Source organism: Lissotriton helveticus, chromosome 6, assembly GCF_964261635.1.
Source record: "Lissotriton helveticus chromosome 6, aLisHel1.1, whole genome shotgun sequence".
Taxonomy (NCBI): Eukaryota; Metazoa; Chordata; class Amphibia; order Caudata; family Salamandridae; genus Lissotriton; species Lissotriton helveticus.
The window spans coordinates 206177884-206191898 of record NC_136067.1 but is presented as its reverse complement, the minus strand read 5'-3'; the positions used below and the strand labels follow the sequence as shown (position 1 = coordinate 206191898).

The 14015-nt window shown below is 38.1% G+C and overlaps 1 protein-coding gene across 1 annotated transcript in view; it reads left to right on the top strand.

Annotated features, from left to right (window-relative positions):
• The window catches only part of LOC144761294 (cytochrome P450 2K1-like), a 585479-nt gene that overhangs the window by 413464 nt on the left and 158000 nt on the right, over positions 1-14015 (top strand). Inside the window, exon 6 of the mRNA XM_078646742.1 lies at positions 1693-1834. Within this exon, the coding sequence (XP_078502868.1) occupies positions 1693-1834 (142 nt within the window). The remainder of the gene's footprint in view (positions 1-1692; positions 1835-14015) is intronic.

The following is a 14015-nucleotide window of genomic DNA, read 5'->3' as shown; positions in this document are numbered from 1 at the left end:
TATCAAGCCCTTTTAAATAAGAAATCCAGTTCAAACAGGATTTGAAAGAGGTGGCGCCTGTTTTCATCTAATTGTTAAGGATGGACTTGCAGGCTGCAGATAATAAAATATCTAGCAGTAAGCTATCATTATGTGACTTGAGACATGAACCAAAGAAACTGTGAATGAGTGACAGAACATCCTATTTGAGTCCGAACCCAAACAGAGCACGCAGAAAGTTGATTACGTTTTCCCAAAAGTAAGAGTCAGAGCTATAGAAACAGAGTAGGTGTGGGAGGTCGCAAGTGATTTTATTGCAGTTCCAACACAGTGATTCAATTCTAAGAGACATTTCGTGGAGGCTAAGGGGTGTCCAGAATAATCTGTGTAGGGGTCAGTGTTTAGTTTGGGATAGGGTGGGGGTTATTTTGTGGATGACTACCGAATTCCAAATTCGGTTCCACTCTTCTGAGGAGATAGTCTCAAGTGGATCCCATATCCTCAATAGTTTTGAGGTTAAGCAGGTGTTTTTTGGTCTTAAGAGGTGGGAAAGCTTGGAGGACTGGTGTCTGGATTCTGTAAAGGAGTAGATAATCGTGAGGCGAGAAGGTTCCTCATGGGCTTTTCGCTTTAGAAAGGTTGGCCCTGAGCTTAGGGAAGTCATACAAGTCTATATCTAAGAGATTATATTGGCTTTGTAATTCTCTGAGTGGGAGGGGGGACAGTTGGGTACCTACCTAGCTGTTTCAAAAACTGAATGCCCTTCGATGCTGAAGGTTGCTAGAAAATGGGTTCATCTGAATTTTTATTTTACAGTTATACCATAGTGAGGTCAGGTGATATCAGGCCCCTGGGGTCTCTAAACATTTGGCAATGTTCAGTAAACCCCCTTTTGTGTTATTAAAAATGTATTTGGCTGGGAGTCTTATAAAAAATTCTAATAAAAACGTATACATTTAAAACAAAATCTCTGGTTCTACAAATTGGATTTTTGCTGTTTTGGTGTCAAATGATTTATTACAATTTTCTCTGTTTATATATATATTGGCTCGGTATTTTTTGTGTTCTTTTTTCGCGTTATAGCTATTTGTGTGCTGCATGAATACTTTAGACATTATCTCTTAGTTAAGCGTTTGTGCAAAGCTATCAGAAGGTTAAGCACAGGCTAATTTAGTGACTTTAGTGGTTCACCCTGATGGGGATTGTGGCTGTTGCTTGAGGAATGTTCACCCCCCCTCCTACCAACAACCACATTTCTCACACCTATGCTTTGAAGAAAACATGTTTATCAAGCAAACTACCCTAAAAGAAACAACTAATATAAACAATACTTAACACTCACCACGTAAAATATGGTCCTGTATTTCCAGCTCTGAGGTCTGGTGACATTTACAAACCTTCTCTTATGAAGGCTTAAGTCACCTGAAGCCCTATATGCAAATATCGGACCTTATAACAGTTACCTATTAAGAACTCATCCTCTCTCTCTCTCTCTCTCTCTCTCTCTCTCTCTCTCTCTCTCTCTCTCTCTCTATCTATCTCGCGCTCTCTCTAGGTCTCTCTCTCTCTCTATATATATATATGTGTGTGTGTGTATGTATATAAAATATTTTTTTCTTTCATTATATTTTAAGAACTTGAATGTTGTCTCATTCTCAAATAAGGTTGTTTTGCACTGCATAAACCTAAATTAGCCTGATCTTTCTTTCACAGGAGAAAACAAATCGAAACTCACATTTCCACGAAGTAAACTTGATAAGTGTTGTAACCACCTTGTTCACAGCAGGAACAGACACGACATCTGCCACTCTCCAATGGAGCTGCTTGCTGATGGTGAAATACCCAGAGATTCAAAGTGAGCAATCATCAGGCCTTGCTTTTAAATTATGATCTTTGTATATAATTGTACGAGGTATTTCTTGAAGAAAAAATGATGGCACCTTATTGGTACTAACCAGTAGATATGCAACAAATCGGCGTATGCAATAAATCGGTGAACCAACGGGAGGTGCTTCAGTTGGCAGAATTCCTATTTTACATCAGGCACTTTGCCTTTGGACTCATTGTAATACGCAGCCCAATGGCACACTGTTATGTTTTGGAGCATTCCTTTCTGGAGGCGGAGCTCATTTGCTTAAGACAGAATCTTAGATAAATTGGTGTTAACCATTGATTACAAAATATATAGAAGAATGGGCTTCTAATTACAGCACACCTAATATTCAAATACAATTGTAGTCTTGGCTTAAGTGTTATGCCTTTCGAAATAAAAGAAATCTAACAATCATGGATGACAAGATTACAAAAATGATCATATATAATGGCATCAGATAGGATCCAAATGATTCAATGTGAATTCAAATAAAGTCCTCTTCAGATTTAATTAGTTTCCTTTATTGGTTTTCATATTTCATACAAAAAAGATTCTCCCAGCACGTACATCGCCAACACGTGTTTCGTCTCACACAGAGACTTCATCAAGGCTGGAAACATTAAATAACACAAATACATAATTACAATTACAATATTGACATGTTTAATCAATATACAACATTCATTATGACCCAGACAAACCTACTATCTACAATATACAGACAATGTGATAAAAACTCATCTATATGATCCATTCAATTGAAAACATATATATACATAAACAAAGCCACAGTGAGAATAAGAAAGACATCTTCCTGTACATATTAAAAAACGCAATTAGACTAAATAGATCCAGAACAGGACATGAGTTGAAGAATCTGTTCCCTATAGTCAAACACGATTATTAGTGGATCTAGGGTGCACCCACCAACATTATCATGAATCAACTTGCTAGTCAGCCCAAATAAGAGCCAAATACAATATAAAATGTTATGCATCACTTCCCTGTTATCAAATAAGACTAATCATAAGATTAAGAAACACCCACCATCAATATGATCGATGAAATTGCTTGTCCACCCAATCTTTAAGAGCGAATATGATATGTAGAAAACAGGGCACCTGGAAAAATAGAAAATGGTGATTACCAATGGGTCTAGGATAATAAAGAAACGAAAAGAAGGGGGATGACTGATAAGGGCCACGATGGAACGATGGCACGCACTATGAAATCACTAATAGAGAACACACTGTCCAAAGTATAATGAATATCAGAATTTATGAGAAAGAAAGAAAACACGGAATCCATACACGGTAAGGACTACTTAACAAATTGGAAAATCGTGTCTGGATGAATGATGTGCTAATAGTGACATTAGATGTCTGTGCCCTATACACTAGTATCCCTGTGAATAAAGGCATGGAGGCGTTGACCTATTTTGTATCCAAACGCGATGCCACCTTATATCATCACACTGAAATGATCTTGGAATTCACCCGTTTTGCTTTGAATAATAACTTCTTTATTCATAATAACACATGGTACCACCAACACTCTGATGTAGCGATGGGGGCGAAATTCTCGCCTTCCTTCGCTAATATTTATATGGGATTCTTTGAGGAATTCCATATATGGAGACATGGTCCTCCTGAGTTATCTAACCACATCATATTTTGGTGTCGGTTTATAGATGACATCTTTCTAATATGGGGAGGGGATGAGACCTCACTTAATGAATTTGTGACATACATCAATAACAACTTGTATAACCTCAGCTTCACTTCCAATTACAGTAAAAAAAAGTGTTGACTTTTTGGACATCACTTTGTTTGTCAACAATGGAAGACTTGAGAGCAGATTATTTAGAAAAACCAACGCATGCAATTCGATTTTGCATGCAAATAGTGCCCATCCCACCTTACAGAAAACAGCCATACCATTTGGCGAAATGACTAGGCTACGTCGTAATTGCAGTTCTGAAAATAACTTTCAACACGAGATAACAAACTTGAAAGAACGTTTCTTAATGAGAGGCTATGACAAATCAATTCTTAATCAAGCCCACAATCGTATTAACAAAATATCGAGATCTGAAACTCTTAAACGCAAAAAAAGAAAAATTTAAAAAGAGGACAGGATATCCTTCATAACTCAATTCAACTAACACAGCAATCAAGTTTATAGGACTATAAACAAGCATTGGAAAATCCTTAAAATGGATTCTGACCTGGATGCATATCTAACTAATAAACCCAAAATTACCTATAGGAGGGGAGGAACTCTCAGAAACATCATTAGTCCCTCTATAGTGAGTAAAAATGCTGGAACTACATCTACTAACATATGGTTTCCAATGTGCACCCAGTGCTGTGTGTGTCAGTTTGCTGAGGATAAAAAGAGAACGTTCAAATATAACACCCAACAGACTCACCACATAAATCAGTTCATTAATTGTAATACTAAGTTTACTGTGTACTGCATTGTATGTCAATGTGGCAAGATATATGTTGGAAGCACCACCAGACCACTCAAAGAGAGAATACAAGAACATATACGAGCAATTCGTAATTGTAACAAAAATTATCCTCTCGCAGTGCATTACAATACGGCACATACAGAATCCGAGATACTTGCTATCAAGTTTCATGGCATTGCTGAAGTTAAATCCAACCCCCGTGGGGGTGATAGAGTGTCTGCACTAAGAAAGTTGGAATCTCAATGGTTAATTAAACTGAGAGCTGTAGATAGGGGATTAAATACTGATCGAGAACTACATGTATTCCTCAAGGAATAAAATCCCGTGGAAAATTGTTAACTTGTTTCAGGCTTTTATACATGTAACTATTGAGTCAGGATGTCTTCTCTTTGAGTATGCTACCACGTTATTTTCAAGGCTTTGAGGACTAATATTTGCTATGTCTGAACTGATGCTGTTGTTTTTATACACTTTGGGTCCTCTTTTCATAATTATATGCAATGAGACAGCAGTTACCCCTTGAGGGGAATGCCATCATAGATCGATGGTAACTATGGGACATGTACTAATTTATACACTTTTTGCTGATGCTTGGAAATTTTAGCACGTTTTTTAATTTTCTAATTTAATTTATGTCCAGCATTGATAATTTCTTGATCTGACATGATACTTGTATTATGTTTTCTATATGTGGGCCACTTTCCATAGTCTGTTCTATTAACTTAGACAGTCAAAGATGTCGACCGTGGTCAGTCCGACTAATATGAATTTTGTTAAATAGTCCGTTTTCTATCTCTATACCGAGAAACTGCTGCTTTTGAGTCACATGGCACTCGGTACCTATTACCGATGCGTATATATAATGCAGTCGCTTTACTTGCTTCGTTTGGCGTTGTGGTGTTCGAGTATTTACGAAGCACGACCGTTACCTTACGGGTAAGTTAGCTTGCTACTGCTGTGTTCCCGCCATTAGGTTTTCGCTTGATTGTATAGCTGACAGCACTTATAGAGTGTGTGTAGCTTAAGTCTGGTGCTAGTAACTATCCAATGATGTTTTTGTTACCTTCCATATCTCCTCTCTCTCAGATAGCAACTTATCAGGGCTGCTAATACGGTTTTGATTATTCGATGGTAGTGTGTGCCTTGCTCGGACCCTCTTGAAACGTATGACTCTTACTTTTATGAGTCTTCATATCACGTGCTAAGGTTGGTTTCTCTCTGTCTGTGACTTTGTTGATGTATACATGTATAAGAGCTGACTGTTTAGAGGAAACCAATATGTTGTATTTTTAGAACTCTATACTGTAGACTGATGTTAAGATCAATAGTCTACATATCTAGGGTCTGCCCTTACTTACGAGTCCATTAATTAAACCAACATGGTAGTCAGACGTTAGACACCATTACATGATGTATCTTTACTTTTGGGTTTCCCTATGCTTGTTGAGCTATAATGTCACTAGTCTAGTTTGTTTGTTACACAACAAACTACCTAATGGGTTGCCCGGGTTCGACCTTAACGATAACTATTGAATATATATTGGTGTCTGTCTATGGAGGCACAGCATATATTTATTGTACGATTTTCTATTTCTGTGTTTCCACCTATGTATACAGCTTCATCTCCTTACATACGGTTGATGCTGTGGTCCGGTTCATTACGATCGCCAAAGAATTTTCTGATGCACTCCTAGGCTCACCATTCTGTATATTTGATGGTGAGTTAATGTTGCCTATTATGTTACCCTTTCCCTACTGTGTTACAGTGACACCTCGGTATCTACTTCTTGATTCTTTGGCACATACACACTGGGTTATATTTTGACCCGCACTCTCCCTGGGAGCGTCAGTAGTCCTTACCGTGTATGGATTCCGTGTTTTCTTTCTTTCTCATAAATTCTGATATTCATTATACTTTGGACAGTGTGTTCTCTATTAGTGATTTCATAGTGCGTGCCATCGTTCCATCGTGGCCCTTATCAGTCATCCCCCTTCTTTTCGTTTCTTTATTAGTCTAGACCCCATTGGCAATCACCGTTTTCTATTTTTCCAGGTGCCCTGTTTTCTACATATCATATTCGCTCTTAAAGATTGGGCGGACTAGCAATTTCATCGATCATATTGATGGTGGGTGTTTCTTAATCTTATGATTAGTCCTATTTGATAACAGGGAAGTGATGCATAATATTTTATATTGTATTTGGCTCTTATTTGGGCTGACTAGCAAGTTGATTCATGATAATGTTGGTGGGTGCACACTAGATCCACTAATAATCATGCTTGACTATAGGGAACAGATTCTTCAACTCATGTCCTGTTCTGGATCTATTTAGTCTAATTGCATTTTTTAATATGTACAGGATGATGTCTTTCTTATTCTCACTGCGGCTTTGTTTATGTATATATATGTTTTCAATTGAATGTATCATATAGATGCGTTTTTATCACATTGTCTGTATATTGTAGATAGTAGGTTTGTCTGGGTCATAATGAATGTTGTATATTGATTAAACATGTCAAAATTGTAATTGTAATTATGTATTTGTGTTATTTAATGTTTCCAGCCTTGATGAAGTCTCTGTGTGAGACGAAACACGTGTTGGCGATGTACGTGCTGGGAGAATCTTTTTTGTATGAAATATGAAAACCAATAAAGGAAACTAATGGAATCTGAAGAGGACTTTCTTTGAATTCACCTTGAATCATTTGTATCCTATCTGATGCCATTATATATGATCATTTTTCTAATCTTGTCATCTATGATTGTTCGATTTTTTTCATTTCGAAAGGCATAACACTTAAGCCAAGACTAAAATTGTATTTGAATATTAGGTGTGCTGTAATTAGAAGCCCATTCTTCAATAAGTTTATTGTGGTTTCATACCTTGTATGTACCTATAGCACCTTGAGGTAGTAGGTGCATTGAGCTTCTTTAGCACACGTTCCTTGCTTTAATTTTGTTTCATTCTGCTGATATATTATACGCTTCACATGTATGTGCAATTACATTGTAACTAAGTGATTGGTGCGGACGTTTCCTCTATGAACACTACTACCTAAACTTGTTGCATTGATTACAAAATAATTCGCCAACGCGTCTGATAGATGAAACTACACAATTACAAAAACAACTAAGTTTGTTTGTAACTGTTCTCTGAAACTGGACTATTGGTGATGGCTCAGAAAATCTGCGTAAATTCTAAGGGCCACATGTATCAAAGAATTTTGCATTCACAAACAGATCGAATCGCTAATTTGCTCGTTTATGAATACAAAATGGCCTTTCTGAATGTATGAAAGGCATTGGGATTAGCAATTCAGGTAATCGCAATTTTTAGCGATTACTTAAGTTGCAAATTCAGATAGGAATAGCAATTTGTGCTTACGTAATGCACATGTTAGAAACACTATTACAATTGATTTCAATTTGATGGTAAATGTGCAATTTTGGAAACTGCAAAAAAGGCACTTTCCAAAATGCCATGCCGTTCACACATGCCCACAGGGCACGTGTGTGCCGTACATGTGTACCAATTTATTTAGGGGCGCTTAAGAAGGGCCTTATGCCCCCATGCACCCCTGCTTTTGAATTACCCAATTTGCGATTACCAATTAGGTCTTCGCAATTTAGGTAATGCAAGACCATACGCACTTATGGGCCTTGAGGCCTATAGGAATGAAAGGAGTCACAAATTCAAATAGCGATTCTATAATTGGGTTTGCCATTTTTTAAAATCGCAATTAGGGAATTGCTTTTTCCTGTCTATTTTGTTACATTGCATTTTGTGATTGTCAAATAGCAATTTCTCAAAAATTGCTATTTGGTAATCGCAAAATGCTGTTTTCATACACGTGGCCCCTAAATGCATTGAGGTGGAGGCAGGCTGGGCGAGGTAAACATGTTATGCGAGGTTGTTTATTATTTTACTGGGTTGTAGCCAGCACTGAGAAGGCAGCACAATATATAAACTTTCCTGGTGTGTTTGTCATCTGGATGGTTCCGAGCTCAATAAAGGAGTGTGTGACAAATTAATATTGGACAAACTGTATTTGAAAGCATATTTCATTGGACAGTTCAAGGTAGAAATTAGTGACTAGCTTACAGACGGCTTAATCTTGTCTTTAGACATAAGCAGCAGCCTTCAGGAACCATCTGTCAGGTTCTGATGACCATAGAATAGCTAAACAAATAAAATAGTAAGTTATTAGGGGCCACTCTTGCAGTAATCCAGTGGGCCATATATTTCATGTGTTTTGTCGGTCTCAAATGACCCGATTCGCAGAATCAGGGTGTTTGAGACCGGTAAAATGCATTTTGGTATGTATGAATTTTTATTCGCGATTTGGGAAAATGTTACCGAATCGCAATAAAGAATTGCCAATATCTACCCATTCGGTATAAGGATTGGGCATGTGAAGGGCGTCCCTTCCTTATACCAAATCACAGTGTAATGTAAGAATATTTTGCGGCCAAAATGGGGTCGCAAAGCATTTGCATTTTGCCACCTACTTCAAGTATGGTGGTAAGACATTAGCAAATGTGAAGAGGTTGCCAAGGGACCCCTTCCCCTTTGGAAATGGTAGTGAAAACTCTTTTTCAGAGCAGGCAGTGGTCCCATGGACAACTGCCTGCTATTAAAAAATGAAAAGACATTTTTTCATATTTCTTTTTTAAATGAATTCTGTTTTCCTTTCAGGAAAATGGGCTGCATTATTTAAAAGCAATCACGGACATGGTGGTCTGGGGACCGCAGCAGGCCACCAGCCCCATGATATTAGCTATTCCCAATGAGTGGCAAATTGCGACCTACCTTATTGTAATTCATGAGGTAGGTCAATTTGTGACCCACTAGGAATCACTACATTAAACTCTTGGAGTTTCATACACTAGGAATAGCAATTACCTAATTGTGATTTGCAGAGAATCGCATTTAGGTAATCGCTATTTCCAATAATCATACATATGGCCCAAAATGTTTAAGTACAGCCTGCTGAAGCTATTAGAGCATTGGAAAAGTCTACCTTCATAGTTCCAAACTTTGCATGTTACAGCTCAAATTTAAAGACATTACCTAAAAAATGAGCTTTAAAGAGGCACATAAAAAAGCATGATATTAATTAAAGGTATTCGCTGTTAGGGAAGAAGGGGGGAGAGGGTATAGTTGAGCCCAATTTTCTTAAAAAGTGCTTTAAAGCTATGGGTTAGATGCACATTTCAAGATATCTTGGTATGCGATTTGTTTACTTATATAAACCTTCCAATTCTTTGCACTCTTCCACTCTGAAATTGGCCGTGAGATAGTTAGGCATAGTGGTTTAAACACTAAAGTCCAGATTACAGGGTAGCTGGATATATATGTGGGACATTGTGTGGATGGGAATAACTTCTCAGGTTAGAATCTCTGCCTCGGAATTCAGCTAATATGACTAATTGTCCCTGGAATGACGAATAACATGCAGACCAAAATTAAGGGCCTAGTTTATGAAGAATTGGCATGAGGCAATGCCACAAGTTATTTTGCTGTGCTGCCCTTTGCCAATTTGAAAGGGCAGGAGACAGTGAATTTCTTTTCTTTCAGTCAACGTAGGAGCACAAAGGGGCGCCTTCCTGCACAAAAACAATCACAAGAGATGTTTTCTTGGTTCTATGTGTGCTGAAACACTTGAAAGAGAAACAAAAATGAGGAGAAATGAAAACAGTTCTCCTCTTTATGCCAGCTGTGGGAAGGTGTAAATTTTTGGCACTATCCCAGGTTTACGTGAAGTTGTAAATCTGTGGCAGTGTCTAAATCCATGGGTATTCAATGGGAACCCGGATTAACGGTTCAGGGAGGGAGAGCATATGTCTCAATCTCCTTATTGATATTTCCCCTTATTGTAATTTCCAGCTCCAGGGGTTTGGGTCCATGGGGCCTGTTCAATGCGTAGGGAGAAGGGCCATGCCTATTCCCCCTGGGGATGAGGATGGAGTTTCCATGACCTGTACGAGGCACGATGAGAATGAGGATGTAGGGTACTATTCCTTGAATAACGCCCCTGGTGATGGTTCCCCAGAGCCTCACAAAGGCTCTGTAATGTGGACTCCATGCCATCTCCCAAAAATATAATATTATGCTACTCTATCTGAGGTGCAGATCAATAGTTTTTGCTATTTTTGCTCCCACCGTGAGTCCCTCCATGACTGCCTCATCCAGCTTATTTTGGGTATGGCATCTTTATCCTGATCTCCTATAAGTTATTTTTTACTTTGTTATAGGACAGGGCATAGAGTCCTCAAGACGTACAATCGCTTCCACCACATCTTTCTTGATGTGGTTGCAGCCAACAGGATCTTAACTAGAGATCTGCTTGTTCCTTAGCCCCTCTGCGGAGCGATATATACATACATTTTAAATCTTATTTCCACAAAAACGAATGAATGGATTTACACCAAATCACAAAAACCTCAGCATCCCAACAAGATCTAGATTTCTGACAAATATGGAAATTTGGTGTAATTTTGCTTGAAAGATAACCCTGCCCGTTGCCAGGATGGAGCTGAGGTTTTGCCCAACCTCATCAAGCAGGGTCCTCATTGCACACACATACATATTAATATATATATATATATATATATATATATATATATATATATATATATATATATATATATATATATATATATATATATATATATTCACTGAAAAAACCATAGGTTTCACACCAGTTATAGTTACGAATTAGCATTTAAAAAACCTATTAAATTCACTGAAAAAACCATAGGTTTCACACCAGTTATAGTTAGCTGGAAGTTTTACTCGCATAAAACCATTGAAATTCCCACGTTATAGTTAGTTGGACTCGCTATAACTTGCGCGTGCAATGCACTGCTGATGACGTCACATATTACATCACTCATGACATGGTCAGTGACATCACTCATGACATCACTGATGACACCATCCAGTGAATGTGTGTCTTTTTGAAAAATAAATATTAGTGAGTAATGTTTAAATATTTAAATATATTAATTAGTGTTTCACTTTGTGTATAAGTGGCTGCATGGGTTGGTGAGTAGGTACATGTGTATGTATATAGGTTATTAGATGTTTTTCTTAGTATCAGTATGAGTGTTTGTATGGTTTGGTGAAGGTATTACTTAGCACATAGATGCATGAATGACTGACTCTCTCTTTGTATGTGTTTTGAAGACAGCATATGTGCAGGACTGTATGGGTGTATGACTGTGTATATGTGTGTGTTACTGAGTGAATGAGTGTCTCACTAGTTTCTTTATCAGTAACTACATATGTTTTGATCTAGTGTACGTGAATATTAATGTATATAAGTGAGTATATCTAAGAGTAAGATATTGTAAGAGTTCCTATTTAAATTAGCATGTGTTTCTATAAGTGATTGTTTAAGAGAGTAAGTATGTGTACGTTTTCTTTGAAGTAAAGTGGTAGTGTGTGTATAGCTGTATATGCAAATAAATGGATGTTCAATGGTTTATTTGCATGTGTGAGTATGTGTGTGAGTAACTTTTGGATGACTGTCGGCGTGTAACAGGATGTATAGGTGTATCACTACATATGATGAGTGAGTATATGTATGAGTGACTATATAGAACTGTTGGTGAATCAGTGCATGTGTATATAGATGGTGGAATTATTCAATTGGTTGTAGTAACTGGTATGGGTATCTCCATTTTTTTGAAAATGTTACTTTTTATTTTTGAATATGTGTTTCAAGGGTTACATTTCAGTGAAAGGAGGTCTGTCACTCTGTCACAAGGATGGTGTCATCAGTGATGTCATGAGTGATGTCACTGACCATGTCATGAGTGATGTAATATGTGACGTCATCAGCAGTGCATTGCAATCGCAAGTTATAGTGAGTCCAACTAACTATAACGTGGGAATTTCAATGGTTTTATGCGAGTAAAACTTCCAGCTAACTATAACTGGTGTGAAACCTATGGTTTTTTCAGTGAATTTAATAGGTTTTTTAAATGCTATTTCCTAACTATAACTGGTGTGAAACCTATGGTTTTTTCAGTGAATTTCATAGGTTTTTTAATAGCAAATCTCTATAGGTATGAAAAGTAATATTTTTTATAACGAATTTTATATTGTATAATTATGTAATTTTTTAAATTTTTTTTATTTTTTGCCCTGGGGAGCTACCGGGGCGCTACCGGTGAACGCACGGGTAAGCGCAATGTTACGGCGTGCCCTGGGGCGCGTACCGGGGAGCGTCCCGTTAGCGCTATTGCCGCGATCGAAAAAACCACATCGTGACACATTGCGTAAGCGTGACGTATCGCGTAGCCACGTGATGCGTCCTATGGCGCGTCGCGTAAGCGCGACGTATCGCGTTGCCATGCAATGTGTCTAATGACGCGGTTCGTAAACGCACCCGGAAGCGCTCCGCGGCGCGGCCCGGTGCGCATAGCGTAAGCGCGCCGGAGCGCGTAACGTAAGCGCACCGGGTCATGTGTCGGGTCATGTGACCTGAAAGTAACACTTTTCATTTGTTCTAATCATTTTTTTTCTCCAAATGATGAAAGCCCCCTCCTTTTTTCCTCATTCTAACTTTTTTCATTGAGAGAGCAAGAGCTATTTTTGATCACTGCAATGGCATCACTTGTAGCTGCAGCTGGTGCACCCCCCCCCCCACCACCACCACCACCAAGAAAAGAAGGTCCACCACCACAGTTCCTTGGAGGAGAAGAGGAAGAAGAGGAAGAAGAGGAGGAGGAACAATCAAGGCGCTTCCTGCCTGAAGAACCAAGGCAAAGGCACGTTAAAGTGCACTATATTTGGCAATTCTTTTCCATCCCTGAAGGCCAAAAAAAGGTGAACGCCCCCAAAGTCACCTGTCTAATTTGTGGCTCAGTCCTCTCCAGGGGCAATCCCCTAAAGAAATATTCATTGGGTAATTTTACCATGATCCGCCACGTGGAGAGGTTTCATCCCAATAACTTAGCCCATGCTGAAGTACAGGAACTTCAGAACAACCCACCCCCTGTGGCCAGCACCCCCTCTACTGAAAACTCACTTTCTGGTCCTGAAGCACGCCAAATGGTGCCAAATATACAACCAAAATTTGGCACCATAAAACATGTTTGCATTTTCTGTGGCAAAACGTTATGTTATGGTGAACTTAGTGTCACCTTAATAAATAATGCTGTGGACAACCACCAATGCAACAAGAAAAGAAAGCACTAATTCTTTTCTTTTTTTTGCTCCTGGTAGCCATTTCCACTTCCCTGTTTTTTCTTTGTTTCTTAAAAAACACAAAAAAATATAAAATTGTTCAAAAATACAAAAAAAATGTTCAGTAAAATAATTTAAAAAATATAAAACAACAAAAACAATAAAAAAGTTATTTTCAGAACTACCTCACATTTATAAAATTAAACCTATATTTTTAAAGGATCTCTGTCAATTTTTTGTCCTTAGGGTACGCGTACCGGGGCGCGCCCCCCACCCCAAATAGAAAAAAAAAATTAATGAAGCAGTTAGCATGAGGGAAGGACACAAACAGAGTTATGTTAAGAGAAAAAGAGCTACAAGATGACCACAGAGGGATTGTTTATGACATAGTAAAAAATAGAGAAAGTGTAATTGGATGAAAGTGAGAAAAGTAAAATGACTAAAAGAGCGAAAGAAAGGAAGAGAGAGGAAGAACACTAAAGTAGAGATA